The sequence below is a fragment of the Gavia stellata genome, chromosome 1 (assembly GCF_030936135.1).
Source record: "Gavia stellata isolate bGavSte3 chromosome 1, bGavSte3.hap2, whole genome shotgun sequence".
Classification (NCBI taxonomy): domain Eukaryota; kingdom Metazoa; phylum Chordata; class Aves; order Gaviiformes; family Gaviidae; genus Gavia; species Gavia stellata.
This window is the reverse complement of record NC_082594.1, coordinates 133,116,805-133,131,853: the sequence shown is the minus strand read 5'-3', so window position 1 is coordinate 133,131,853 and position 15,049 is coordinate 133,116,805. Positions and strand designations below refer to the sequence as shown.

Here is a 15,049-nt window from a genome sequence, read left to right as displayed (position 1 = left end):
AGTGTCACTAGCAGAGCTGTGTAGAGGTACAAAAGTAAACAATAGGGGCTTTGTTATTTGAAGAAAAGAAACAGTCATTACCAGCTCCCTGAATTTACTGAGGTTTGAACTTAATCCCCTAGATTGCCAGTAATGGATTTCTGTATCTTTGCTCTACTCTGCCTCTGCACAAGAGGGACTTTTTAGCTTTTTCTGCTGATCTAAAAAAAAATGTATAAACTACTTAAGAAAGTGATGTCTAGTTTTAGTTATTTCTTTATTGTTCTCTTCCCTTTTCTACATTTGTTTTCTCCTTCTGTGTATATTATCTTTTAAAATTTTTCTTTCTGGAAAGAAAAGAATTATCAAATATTGTTACATTGCATTGTTGCCTCCTTTTGTAGCTTTGAACTGTTAAAATATAATTTCTTGTTACAGCTGGAAATGTGATATTATGTGCACAACTCAATAAAGCGTATATTTTTCTAAAAAAAATAAACCAAACCCAGAATAAATTAATATTACCAAAACTGCGTTGGGGAAAGAAATTAATGGGTTTCTGTAAATGTATCTACATAAAAGGAAATATCGTAAAAAATAGATTTGTTTATACTTGAAGGATCACTTGCAGTTAATAGATAGTGGTTCAGAAAAAGTGGAGATACCAAATTTCTATTTTAAATTTGTCCTTGGTAAGAAAAGTAAGTTTGAAGGTGTAGGAAATGAGGAACACCACATGAAATGAGGAGTTCTTTAAAAGGTTGAATGTATGTAGAGTCAAATGCTATAATTTTAACTTGTTTTTGTAAATTGTTGGTACACATTATCCAGGCAATATACAACGTGAAGCACTTACCTATTTTAGCTAGTTGTTTTTTTTAATGATGGAAAACCATTAGTATGTCAGATAAACTATAAAAAAACATTAATGTAGACCTGACTTTCAGATGCAATAGCAGAGTTAGAGCTCTTAGGTACAGGCCCCCAGTAAAGCCAATTTCTTTCCACAACAGAAAGAACAGATTTTGAAGGTAGAAATATCTGTGGTTTTAATCTTAGCAGACTTTAAAGAGATAAGCCTGACAAGTAAGAGTAATACACAATGTTTCCTGTTAGAATGACAGAATTAGTTCTGCTAAGTAAAGAAAATAATGTTCCATGATACTCTGTCTTCAGATGCTAATTGAATCAGCAGCTAGAAGGTCTTGTGCTGAAACAGCAAACACAAATCCATGCATACTACAGGATACCATACATACCAAGGACACTACAGGATACCATGGGGTTTGATTTACAATCTGGTCTAATTAATATAATTTAGAAAAGATTGTAAAGTACAATGAATTGTGCATTTTTGGAAAAAAAATACAGACACTTTTGGGAACAAAGGAAGTGACTTGAAAATGGAAAATATATTTAGAGCAAACCAAGAATAACAACAAGATCATGTGGGAAAAAATTGCTTGAATCACACACATTTAAGGGGAGAATGAAATCTGAGAAACGCCTATGTGGAAAAGGACCTATGCCTACTGGAAATTAGATGCATATATGCCATAAATATTACAATAATAAAGACCATACCTGTTTTGATCTGCACATGCAAAAATCATGTCATGGAACAGATTTCTGTCCATCTGTCTCTGTGTGGTTTGTTTTGGGTAGCATACTTATGAAAAGAATAGTCAAAGTAAATGCTTTTAAAGGACCAGGAGGAAAAATAAAGAAGAACTAATCTTTGGGGGGGAATTTATACAAATTAAGCATTAGAGTAAATGGCTCCTAGAATGTTTTTGAAGAACTTAAAAGGCATCACAGGAGATGGCTTAGATTAGTATTGACGAGTAATTTGTAGTAATTAAATGAAATTAAAATGCACATTTAGCCTGAATAGCAAGAAAACTTTCAAGACAGTAATGTTAAACTGTAATATTTTTTTTTCAGCATAGTGCTGGAGGCCCTATCTTTTGTCCTATCTAAAGTGGGGATGTAAACAGTGGTGTAAAAACTACCACATAGAAAACAAGCATGCACTGGTTACCAACAGATGAGCAGGATCTTTAACACCAGTCTTCTATTGTTAAATTCAAGGATTCTCTGAGTCTTGCATTGAGAAGCCTACCCCAACATCCTGTGAGAGACTCTTGTGTGTGTTTTGACTTTCCTTTCCTTTATGTCCTGCAGTAAAAGGCGAGAGACTCCATACACAGACCGCCTGCAGCAGTATATCAGTGCACGAGGTAAGTGTTCTTGAGCAACAGATGGCAAGGGCCTGTCTCTTTTCAGGACTCATTAATACAGATGTCTCTCACGATTTGATTCTGGTGATGTTTTGGGCTGTCTCCTCCACTACAGGACTTGGAGTGAGGTATTACATTGATCCTTCAACCTATGAAGATCCCAATGAAGCTATTCGAGAATTTGCCAAGGAGATTGATGTGTCCTTCATCAAGATTGAGGAGGTCATTGGAGCAGGTAGTGTGAGAATCTGCAGATTTTGAAGTGCCTTCTTGTTCACCTTGAGATCTGACACACCACTGGCCTGAAATGGACCCAACCACGGTACATCAAGTGTCTCAGGATAGCTAACCTTCATTTTACCAAAATTCATCTTAACCTACGTATCCTTAGATGCTGCCTCCAAACCAAGTTTAAAACACCCCTTGAAGACTCAGAGCTCCTCATTTGAACCCTGAAGATGTACTCTCCAACCTGACTGAATTCAGAGCCTTCATCAAGAACTTGACCTTAATACAAACAGTCCTAGTAACCCTATTTTCAAGCAGCATCTGCAGTCTTCCATAGTAGAATGTTTTAGTGCATCTGACTAAAATTCTTTGCTGTGTTTCCTTACTTGAGGTGTGTTTCTTCCCTCCCTGACAGGAGAGTTTGGAGAGGTGTGCTTTGGGCGCCTAAAACACCCAGGGAAGCGTGAATACACAGTAGCTATTAAGACCCTGAAGTCAGGTTACACAGATGAACAGCGGCGGGAGTTCCTGAGCGAGGCCAGCATCATGGGGCAATTTGAACATCCCAATGTCATCCATCTGGAGGGTGTGGTCACCAAGAGCCGACCAGTCATGATTGTCACAGAGTTCATGGAGAATGGATCACTGGATTCCTTCCTCAGGGTACCACAACCAGAGTCTCCCACAACCATTGCCTCTTCATCTTGCTATGTGCCAGTCTCAGATCTGATAATTTTGCCTATCCTTCCTCTTCACCTTGGTCTCTATAAGTCCTCAGTTGCCCTTTTCAGATGCAATAGAAATAATAGCAAATTACCAGAGTAAGTTGTTTTGGGCCAGGATGGTGAAAATATTCCAAAAGCTCACCCATCATATAAAATTTCTTGTATTTTAGACCTCTCCAGCTCAAATAATTAATGGTAAACAGTACGAAATTGTTTATCTTTGTACACAGCCTTCTAGTTCCTTATGTGCATGCTCCAAAGTTTGCCTTTCTAATAATGTTTTTTAGACTTTATTCAGATTTGTCTGCTCCCATTCATTTATCCATCTTAGTAGTTAATAAGACTAGGCATAGGATGCTAAAGAAGGATATGGCCACAAGATGAGATTTGTCTTCAGAAAAAGATCACCAGTGTCTGACTTTATTTGAGATTCATTGCCTTAAGCCCACCTTCTTTTCTTATTTGCTGTCCCTGAGCCTTCAGATTTTGGCTGAAGTTAAGGTGTTTATTCTCTAACTTCATAAATCAACCTTGTTACCTTGCTCTTTGTTAGTCTTCCCTGTTGCCTTTGTGTTCTGTGGTCATAAAAGCCTATGTTTGCCTCCTCACTTGCAGCAGAAGGAGGGACAGTTCAGTGTGTTACAGCTGGTGGGAATGCTACGGGGGATTGCATCTGGTATGCGCTACCTTTCAGACATGAACTATGTGCATCGTGATCTGGCAGCACGTAACATCTTAGTCAACAGTAACCTTGTGTGCAAGGTGTCAGACTTTGGTTTGTCCCGTTTTCTGGAGGATGATGCTTCAAATCCCACCTATACTGGAGCTCTGGTGAGTTACCACTATGGAGTGAGTTACTGTAGTGCTGCCATCTGTAATTTTTTTCTGTGTTCCTCCTTGATTTGATATACCCTTTTTAGTCCACCTTGAGATCAGAGAGACCAGTGGAGCACAGCCTTCTATCTTGTGGGCTCTCTGTTCCAAATCAGCAAAAAACCAAAAATTACTGAGTATCTGATCCACTCTGCCATGTGAAATGGAGTCTCAGTGCCGTTCTTTGTGGAATGATGGTGAATAGGACAAACCTCATAACCTAATGTAGGCGTTATCTTTCCCCTTTCATTAGCTTCTTACAGGAAGTATAAAGGACTGAAGGAGAGATTGAAGTCCTGTACTACCACCCTTTGAGGAAAGAGTTGGGTTTTTTTCCTGCAGAAAAGATAACTGGCATAAGTCTATATTTATGGGCTTACAACCAACCGTCAAATGAACTTACTGCCTATGAAGCTCTGACACCTGTTATACATACCACAAAATGGGTGTGAGTATAATAGGTGGGTTGAAACTTCCATTTGGTGTTGAGGGGATGAAGAAGAATTCAGTCACTGAAAAGTGAAACAAGTTTTAGATGTATGTGTTTTGAAGAACCAGCACCTGAATGAATCTTCATCTGGCAGTCATACCTGCAGTCAGAGAGGTCAAGATGGAAAGAGGAAGGAGTTAATGCTAGCCACTCAGTGTATCTGTCCTGGGTGTTGCAGGTTGGGATTGTTTTAAGTGACTTCAGATTTCCAAATGGTTGTGACTTTCAGGAGGATTTGACTATCTGCTACCTCTCAAATGCTACAAAGAAGAGCTATAAAAGTTAAAATAATCATGGGATTTGAGGCAGCAAGGGGGCATGATTCTGTTTTTTCATCTTTATTTGTCAGTAGAAAAAGGTGAAAACCTTCAACATAGTTTGAATTCAAACCAACAATGTCTACAAGACAGCATCAACTGGACTGGTACTCCACACTCAGAGTTGTGTCGTGCTACTGGCATCTGATCAGTTCAGTGATGTTATTTTCACTTAGTCCTTACCTTACTAACATTCTGGTTGCTCTCTGCCTGCTTTCTAGGGCTGCAAAATCCCTGTCCGTTGGACTGCCCCTGAAGCTGTCCAGTATCGCAAGTTCACCTCCTCCAGTGATGTCTGGAGCTATGGCATTGTCATGTGGGAGGTGATGTCCTATGGTGAGAGGCCTTACTGGGACATGTCCAATCAGGATGTAAGTTTTAGAAGTGGTGAGAATGTACATCTGACTCTCTGTCCTGTATCAATTCAAGTAGAAGAATGTCATACACTACCAAGTGATTGAAGCTTGTTTGTCTTTTATTTTCCCAGCTGTGATAAAGTTTTGGTCTTCTTTTCCTGCAGGTAATTAATGCCATTGACCAGGACTATCGCTTGCCACCACCCCCGGACTGCCCAACTGTTTTGCACCTGCTGATGCTTGACTGCTGGCAGAAGGAGCGGATCCAGAGACCCAAATTTGAGCAAATAGTCAGTGCCCTAGATAAAATGATCCGCAAGCCATCTGCCCTCAAAGCCACTGGCACTGGGAGCAGCAGGTGAGATGAGGATTTAGTGGAAAATAATAGGCTTGTCTCTGGGTAGGCATCATGACGAAAAGAAAGCAGTAAATCAGGCTATACAGTATTTTTTCCAACCCTCTTATCTAAGACTGTGACCAAATGGGAAGGAAAAAAAAACGGGGGAGAGGGTTAGAAGAACTGTATATCCTGATTCACTTAATGGGTGATGAGTTGTGAGTGCTGAACATGAGGGGAGATAAATCTCTTGATGAGGTGCACTGAGGATGAACGTGAGTGAGGGATCTTAAGGAACAAAGGGAGGGACACATCTGGGTGCAGCTGCACAAGATATTCTGTGATCACACAGTATTGTCACACAAGAGGTGATGAAGGAAGAGAAGACCTTAGCTTATGGAGGGAAGGAGATCTGTAGCTAAAACTAATTAGAACTGCAGCTTGCATCCCATATTTTCCCAACTGCATTTTGCAGCCTGATGGCACCAGAGGCAGGAGGTTTGCAAAGGGGAAGTCCCCAGGAGAGGGGTGGGAGGGGAGTGTAAATGGTGCCAGAATTAGAAGGCTGTTGGGCTGATGACGGAATTACATCTTACTGGCCTGGAGGGTTTTTCCCCTTGTTTCACGGCAATGTACCCCACGGCTGGGGAAGGGGAAAACTGCCTAGTCATGCCCAGTTTACTAAAAAACAGCACATAAAGGGAGTTACAGCTTTGGGACAGATTCAGATGACAGGGAAAAGAGCAAATGCCATGTATAAACAGTCGTTTCTTCGGTCTTTTACTGCTATGCTTTTATCTGATGGGTGTTGGAGCTGAAACAACGTGCTCATTGTCTCATAGGTCACTTTCTCATCCAAGGAGTGCATCTAGGAGAGGGAGAGATAGTCACAAAGGTAAAAAGTTATAAGGTCTCACCTCTGTGCCTCAGGAACCTCCTCACTGCAACTCTTTGCCCAGCTAATAGGTACCCAGAAAGTGTGGAAACATCTGGGCCAGCAAGAAGAGAATGTGCCTGAGAGAGTATAAAATGGGAAGGAAGGATCAATTTCTTGGGTTGGGTTGGTTGTTTTCAAGCAGAACAGGGAACACAGGTAGGCTAGAAACAGGGCATCAAGGTGAGACTTTAAGAATCAGGGCATAAAGAACAAATATTGTTCTGCTCCATTCTGTGCTTTTCAGAAGTTGCATTCTCTCCCTCTCATAACTCTGACCTGTGTGGTCAGCTGATGTTGATAACTTGGGTTTTTAGAACCTGCCTCTTTTGCAGACCATCTCAGCCTCTCCTGAGCAACTGTCCTCCAGATTTCCCTTCACTCAGCAATGCCCATGAGTGGTTGGATGCTATCAAGATGGGCCGTTACAAGGAGAATTTTGACCAGGCTGGTCTGATTACATTTGATGTCATATCACGCATGACTCTGGAGTAAGTAGAGGGGCAGAGAGCAGAAGATACCAGACACTGACTTTTCCATGGAGAAAGTGAAAGCAGTCTGAGAAATATTTAGTAAGGGCTATATGGAGAATACATACACATGAAAAAGGAGAGGGAAGCCAGAGCAAAGTAGCCACTGTTTCTTACATCTTATTAGGGCCTCTGGACACCCTCCATACCACTGTACATTTATAATCTATTTCTATAAGCACTAATACTGACCCTGTGTACACTACAAAATATATTGTCAGTGTTGCAGAGAAACTGTTACATCAGAATTTTTATGACAGCTGCCACAGGTAATAACCACTTTAAGGAGATACGTAGAACCAGTCATACCATATACTGGGTTGAAGTGTTATGTAGAAGACGGGAGCCAGGAAAAGGAACATTCTTAGAATCATAGAATGGTTTGGGTTGGAAGGGACCTTTAAAGATCATTTAGTCCAACCCCCCTGCCATGAGCAGGCACATCTTTCAGTAGATCAGGTTCCCCAAAGCCCTGTTCAACCTGACTTTAAATGCTTCCAGGGATGGGGCATCCACAACTTCTCTGGGCAACCTGCTCCAGCATCTCACTATCCTTCCTTATATACAATCTAAACCTATTCTCTTTCAGTTTAAAACCGTTGTCCCTTGTTCTGTCACTACAGACCCAGGTAAAAAGTCTCTCTCCATCTTTCTTGTAAGCCCCCTTTGTATATTCAAAGGCCGCAATAAGATCTCTCCAAAGCCTTCTCTTCTCCAGGCTGAAAAACCCCAACTTTCTCAGCCTTTCTTCATAGGAGAGGTGTTCCAGCCCTCTGATCATTTTCATGGCCCACTTCCACTGCTTCTTTTTGTATCATAACCTACCAAGTCCTGCTGACCCTTCCTCCACCCACACACATTTGCCAAGCAAAAGCAGAAGCCTTGTCAACTGTTTCTCAGACAAAGATACACATACATGTATATCCATACACATTGATTTGGATCTACGGGGAAATGGACTGGGACTGTTCAGAACAAGAAGCCCATTTTAACACCTTCCTCTATTCTCTTGCAGAGATATCCAGCGTATTGGCATCACCCTCATTGGTCATCAGAAAAAGATTCTAAACAGCATCCAGCTCATGCGAGTCCATTTGAATCAGCTTGAACCAGTCGAAGTGTGATGTTTACACCATCCTTATTCCACTAGTCTCAAACTCTGGAAAGGTTCTGGGGGAATTCAGCGGGATTTTCACTGTAAGAAGAAGAGATGTCAGTATGCTACTTGAAGACTTAATGCACCCAAAGAGTGCACACTACATGTCCTGTTCCATGAACAAAAACAAAGCCTTGCCATGATTAGAAGGCAGAGCTAAATAACTGACGGTGTTTAAATGTGGCTGACATCATACATTGGGAATAGGTTGGGGGAGGGAAAGTTATAATAACATGGGGAGGAGATGGAATAATAGCTTGGACAAATCACAAGCACCTGTTGCCTCTTCTCTGCCAACAAAAGGTGTCAGACAACTTTACAATGCCATCAGCAGGCTTTATCTGTGGCTGGGAGCCCAGCAAAGCTACAAAGACATAATAAAGGCAACAAAAAATTACCATTTTTTCCCAAAAGAATACCATCATGGTGTGAGAGATCGTTACTCAGATGGAGACAAGCATCAGGCTGTCTCCATCTTGGTATGGTATGCCAGCTTGGTCCAGAACTCAAGTTCCAGTTAGTGCACAATATGTGGTAAGCAATAAGACATGTCACCTGGTAAAGAGGTTGAGAGTAAAGGGCTCAAAATTCTGTGCTATTTCATGTGTAGTTCTTGGGTCTGCTCCACGATCCAGGAGGGAAACTTACTAATCCTTTGTGCTGACACAAGAAACAGCAAATCCTTGGTGCTACATAATTCTATTTATGGGACTGCAACAGAATGGAACAATAAGGATTCCTAGAATCCATCCTGCTAGATCTGCAAGTGGAGTGGGAAACAAATAGGCTCTGGTCCTCACAAGCCCATTCTTGAGAGAAAAGCCATAGTATTCTGATATTCTGAAATCCTGAGCACCCAGAATTTGGGTCTTGTTCTCCTGTGACCCTCTTACAGACACTGAAGAGTGTGACAAAAAAATCTGAAGCCCTTTGCTGTTGAAAAATACTTGCTCATTTTCTCACCCTAACCAGCTACATCAATGGGCACAGCTGGTTGAATATTGTTTCTGAAGAAAATGCAGTCCTGCAGTAGTCAACTCCAAATAGACAATTGGAACAAGGGATGTGAAACTCTTTCACAAGTCCTTGTCAGGAGTGATCAGGGAAGCATACCAGTCCCCCAAGTCACTTCAGTCCTTAAAAAAGGAATAACAATGTCCTTGGGATCCACTATATAGTCTGGTAGAGGTGCATGAGAGTGACCAGGATGACAGAGCTTATGTCTCCCTTCAGACAGGCTAGTACCTGCTTAAGGTAAGATCTGCTTTGAGGAGGAGCAGAGCTTCAGGACTATCTCTGTATCCATCCCTATGCAGGAGTATGAAAACATGAAGCTGAGCTTGAGGGGAAAACTCATCAACTATATACTTGTCCACCTCACCAACACATAGGAAGGGAAATGGAAATGGCCTTGTTAAGCAAGACCCCAGTGAAGACATTACGTAAAAAGATACCTTCTTTGTGTCTAGAGAGGAAGTAACCCTAGCTGTTCCAATCTGTGCCCATCTGTTGAACTAGTCACAAACTTACTGTATTTCTCCAGCTGTCAAGGTTAGAATAGCATGATTTCTGCAGATACTGCTCCTGTACAGATTTAAGGATTCTCCCAGTCAACCCAGCAGAGAACAGCAGTGCATTCTTTCAAGATATAAAAAAGTCAATACAAAAACAATACAAGGAAACAAGAATAAAATATTCACAGCAGTACCAAGAGAGTGTGAAGATTGAAAAAAACCACATCAGACTAGAGTGAGTCCTACCCTAGAAAATTTGAGTCTGTTGCTTTTTAAGGGGTTTCTACAAACTTGTAATGCTGACAAATCCAGTTACATGTACACTGACTGACTGTCAGCTCCACCTACAGCATCTGAGACTGAACAAGTGGTGTCCTCTTCAGAAAAAGTATTGAGCACAAGATGTTGAGGGGAATCTGTGGTCTCTAGCACCTTTCATATGTATTCGCCAGAGGACAACAATGCATGTATGCATATTCATACATGAGTGTATTCTAGAAGTTCTGCGGGCCATTTGGGGAAACACGGCAGGCTGTGTTTTCCATGCCTTGGGTGATCAAGATTAGTGGAGAAATTTGTGATCTAGTTCAGATCCTATTGCTTCTTTTCAGCCTAGTGGAAACTTCTATGCAGAAAACGCTTTCTCTCTTTTCATGCAATGGGAGGCAAAATGGGAGCCTTGACTGAATCTTATACCAATGACAATGACATTTAATAGCCCCTTATGGGGAGTTGCAGTGCTTGGTGGTAGTTCAGGCAGTAGGACATTTAATTTTGCATATGAGGTCTATGGCAAAGTTGTTTTCACAGTCAGAGGAAAGGGATTTACTTGCTATACCAAGGCAGGCAAGTAGTGATTGGACAGCATAGATCTCTTCTTCCTCCTGTTCTAAGGCAAGGTTGAAATGTCCCTATGATAGTTCCAAGGGGTTAAGTGTCAAGATGTCCTGGCTGTGGCTAGAACTGCACAGGGATGGACTTGGGGTCACAGATGGAGTGCAAAAGGGTAACTCTTTTCTGTAAGAAGTCTCCCCATTCTCTTTATTCCCAGGGTGTTACCTATTTTCAGAATACTTAACTTCTTCCATAATTTGAGATGCAAAGGCTCTTGTGTCACAATGCATCTTGTGTTATTTGTCATCATGTCAGTTCTCAACTCTGCAAGCATGGAGGAAAGGCAGTCGTGGCAAAAGCATTAGAAATATCCTGATCTGACTTTTCTCAATCTTATGTGAAAGTGGAAATCCTACATTCTGTTTCCACAGACATCATCTGGGATGTCCTGCAGTTTATGAGCACCCTCAACAGGTAAGGATGAGAACCAGGAGGGAAAGGATTGGGACTCATCTAGGCACCTGATAATCTGTCCTTCACCAGAATAGTGAGAAACAATGCAAAAAAGTCTTACAGAGCTATATTCATTGCCAGAGAAGCAATGGGAGATTAACAAGTTACTGCTCACATTTACTCCTTATGATACCTATAATATGCAGTGTGTAAGAAGACTGAGTAAATTAAATGCATAGGTATCAATGCGTAGACCTTCATGAGGGCACTAGGCATTTGTATGAAAACTCCAAAGAGTCATACCTGCAGTTGGAAAGAATATATTGCAAAGACTAATAGCTCTTCTGCTTGAACACCAAGTTTTCACTATCTCGAAACAGGAAGAAACTTCACCTTAAGGCAAGCTGTTTTGTAATTATTCCGGATGAGGTTCCTTGCACCTGCCTTTTGGGTGTCTGTTGCTGGACAGTCTCCCAGACAGACAATTGGGTCTGCACCAGTATGTCAGTTAATGTATCGTGCTGCCAAAGAGCACGTCAGGCAAGCAAGTTCACACCTATACCGCTTCAGCAGCCAAGTAGAATTCTCAGCCAGGAGCTACAGGTCTGTGCACCCCCTGCCTCACTAAGCCATGGCATATTTATGTGAAATATCCACATTATGTGAAAAGCAGGCCCTCCTCACCGGGAGTATTCGAAGACAAGCACGTAAATGAAGATTTTTGCACCCATGCCTGAAAAGATGTTCAGGAAGGGCTCAATGACAGTATGACTTACACAGTGATTTCTATGTTTGACACGCAAGTACCCTCAGTGCATGTGCAGATGATATGGCTTGCAGTCCCTAGTTTTTGTTTTGTTTGTTTGTTTTTTCAAATTCAAGGATGTGATTTTAGTGCATACTTTGAGAGCATTATATTAGGGCTAGTTGTGGGAGCACAAGCTGGTTAATGCTGCTGAAGGCAAGGTGAAAGAGTCTGTCTGTTTAGTACAAATATATTCAGCATCTGGGACTATCTAGAAAGAAAGAAGCTGCTGTAGCTTCCTTAGTCCCAGACAATTCACATGTTATTAAGCTGAATGAAACCTCTGGGTGTGGTGGGAAATGATGGGCAACACCAAGGAACCTAACTTTAGTAAGAAAACAAAGGTAGAGCTGTCCCTACCACTGGATCTTCTTTGGTCAGGGATTCCAGCCAATGAATCTACCTGGGGGCTAGTCTAAGTGAAGGTAAGCAGCTTGAATCCATCCTGCCTTTGGCACACTTTCTCAGCAGTCAACTACACAGTTCTTATGCATAAAGGTGCAGCTAAGCAATAGATTTGGGTTCAGGACAAAACTGTTTCTTTCTCATCCCTGAAACCAGCTGATGCCAGAGGGGACAATGCAATGAGCTGTTCACATGTATTCCATGCTAGCAACTATTCATGAGTATCGAGCATCCTAAGGATTGTAGATCACATGTAAATTTGAATCTGGATATCATTAAAAGACAGCATGGAAGAGCAAACTTCATGTCCTACTAAAAAGCTAATCCTTCACTTTTCAAATCTGTATAGAAAAAAGGGCACCTCCCTCAGAATTTACATTTTGTTGTGGTATTCAAAATCATCATGCTGTGTGTATGAAGCTGTTCCACTCCTGTGTTACTGAAAGGGCTGCGCTCAGCTAATGAGAAATCACCGTGTCTTCCAGAGCTCGCAGTTTTGTAACTCGGACCTGTTCAAAGAGGAATTACTCCCCCTGGTGTTCTGCTCCCTGAAACACAGAAGAGAAGGCTTAACTGCCCTCAAAGAGCCTTGTAGCTTATACACCTTATCTCCCTTTTCTTGGTAATGAGAAAACTCTTTTCCTGAAATAGTCTCAGTTGAAACATGCAGATTCATGAAGACATATTAATATTTATTTCTAGTTTCTGCCATGACCTTTGTTCCTTGAACGAGCAGAGTAATGTGGTCTTCTAGTCAACTGCTGTAGGAGCAGGTCACAAGTATGAGTACAATGGGTTGGCATCGTGGCATCTATGCCTCAACTAGTTAATAGAGTTTGGTCTGTTATTTATGTCTCTTATACAAGACCAAGTGTGCTTAGCTAACAGCAATAATGCTGTTTGCTTCTGAAAACTAATCCCTTAAATTCAAGCCATGCTAAGTAAGGTTGGATTTTTTTCTAGTTTACAGTGGCACTGGAAATTATACACGCTGCTGGCTAAATCTAGAATTTTTAGTTACATACATGCAACTCTCTCTCTCATTGCATTTTGGTAACTATTATACAAACCTACTATTGTCCATGCATTTGGACAGCTGTTACAGATTGATCATCTATAAACAATTCTGGTGGTGAGAACAGGCTCTAGTCCTTTTTGAACCATATTGACTCTGCAAGTGAACAGGAGATTAAAAACAAGAAAATCAGATTTATTCAGAGAAGTCAGCTAGTTTGACAGATAGGAATGAGAAGGCACTATCTGAAATAATCTATTTAAAAATAGATCTATTAGTGCTGCTCTGTTAAAAAGGACAGTAATTATAATGTACCTTAATGTCTCTATGTTAAGCAGAGTTGCAAAACTCTACTTATATAAGTCTATAAGAGTAAGTTGCAAAACTGTTGCTATTTTAACCTGTCATCTCTGCAGACTTATAACAAGAACAAACTAACGACAACAATAATAGCAATTTTCATGATAAACAAATGTGGCTTTCTCCAAGAAGAGAACTACAGGAAAAATAGCAGTAGTTCAACAGCTGGGTTGCCTGTGATTTGTACTGAGAAGTGAGGTATTTTTTTGACAGGTGAAATATTGCAAACTGAAAGATCAGTCTATCAAACCTACCAATTAGGAAACTAAATGTCAGTTTAGGGACATACTTAGGATCATGTGAACAGCTGCTTAACTGTATGCCCATAGAGCTTAGTGAGGATGTAATGTTTATTGTGAGGACTGCTAGACTCTTTTTATTCAAATTTAGGATGCCTTTTAGACATCTCTAGGAAATAGATGAAGTTATTAGGAAATAGTCCGAAGTTATTAAGCTAACACTGAGGATCTTAGGTTGAGTAGCTTCACACAAATATATATCATAAAATCAATGAACCATTCTTGAGACTTCTCTTATCAAGCCACAGTCAGAATGCAGCACAATTGGCAAGTTGAACTGTAAGTTCAGCTTTCAGTACTGCAGACCTAGGTGCATTCTGTTTTCTTATGGCTGTGAGATGATGCCTTCCCTTCTGAAGGGGATTAGAGGCCTTCAGTGTTTAAAAAAAATCATCAAAAAGGTAGTTTGCTGCTGACCTGAAGTGGACGTGATAGGTTATCAGTATAAGAGCCTCTTTCCTTTCTGATTTAGCAATAGTCAGTTTGGAATTGAGCATTTCTCTGCCTAGGTAGCTCTAGGACTACAACCTCTCCAGAGCAGATTGTTTTCTCCCCTTGGTTTTCAATTGGTATTGTTTATATCTTTGAAATTCCAGTCTTTGGCATAATTTTTCATATGCACATCCCTACAGTGTTTTGCCTTGTCACAGAGGACAGACTTTGCTGAGCTGAAGCTAATATTAAAGTGTTTCTTTAAAAAATCAACAGAAATTAGACTTCTGGAAATTGGAGAGATCAGCTGTCCATTGTTCACTTACAGATTGTCTTCAGAAACCTTGACATGGACTGTATTCTATATTAATATATTCTAGTGCCATATACTATGTATGATTCATGACCATCCCTCTTTTCACTTGACTGTTTGAAACTCATACTTCAGCACTCTTAAAGTGAAGTGACAGCAGTCAGAAACAGTTTGGGAAAATGGGATACAGTGTCTGATAGCACATTATTTAAGCAAAACTGAAAGAGGTTATTGAACAGTTCTTACCCAAGGAGCCTTGTGCTCTGATATCAGTTCCATTTTCAATGAGTAAACATACAATTTCCTTGCTCCCAGCACAGGCAGCAAAAGATAAAACATGTTCCCCTGAAAAGCAGTTAAAAGAAATGCAGGAAATAACATGAAGTTAACCAAAACTAACAGAAAAGTCAGAAAAACTCTGTGTCAAAAAATGTCTCCATTTACACACCGCCAC

The 15,049-nt window shown here is 40.8% G+C and overlaps 1 protein-coding gene across 1 annotated transcript in view; it reads left to right on the top strand.

Annotated features, from left to right (window-relative positions):
- Nucleotides 1-8,236, top strand: part of LOC104254160 (ephrin type-B receptor 5) — a 57,962-nt gene extending 49,726 nt beyond the window's left edge. The window contains exons 9-16 of the mRNA XM_059834351.1: nucleotides 2,164-2,219; nucleotides 2,335-2,454; nucleotides 2,863-3,110; nucleotides 3,788-4,003; nucleotides 5,074-5,223; nucleotides 5,373-5,566; nucleotides 6,815-6,970; nucleotides 8,025-8,236. Of these exons, the coding sequence (XP_059690334.1) occupies nucleotides 2,164-2,219; nucleotides 2,335-2,454; nucleotides 2,863-3,110; nucleotides 3,788-4,003; nucleotides 5,074-5,223; nucleotides 5,373-5,566; nucleotides 6,815-6,970; nucleotides 8,025-8,133 (1,249 nt within the window). The 3' untranslated portion in view covers nucleotides 8,134-8,236. The remainder of the gene's footprint in view (nucleotides 1-2,163; nucleotides 2,220-2,334; nucleotides 2,455-2,862; nucleotides 3,111-3,787; nucleotides 4,004-5,073; nucleotides 5,224-5,372; nucleotides 5,567-6,814; nucleotides 6,971-8,024) is intronic.
- Nucleotides 8,237-15,049: the final 6,813 nt, after the last annotated feature.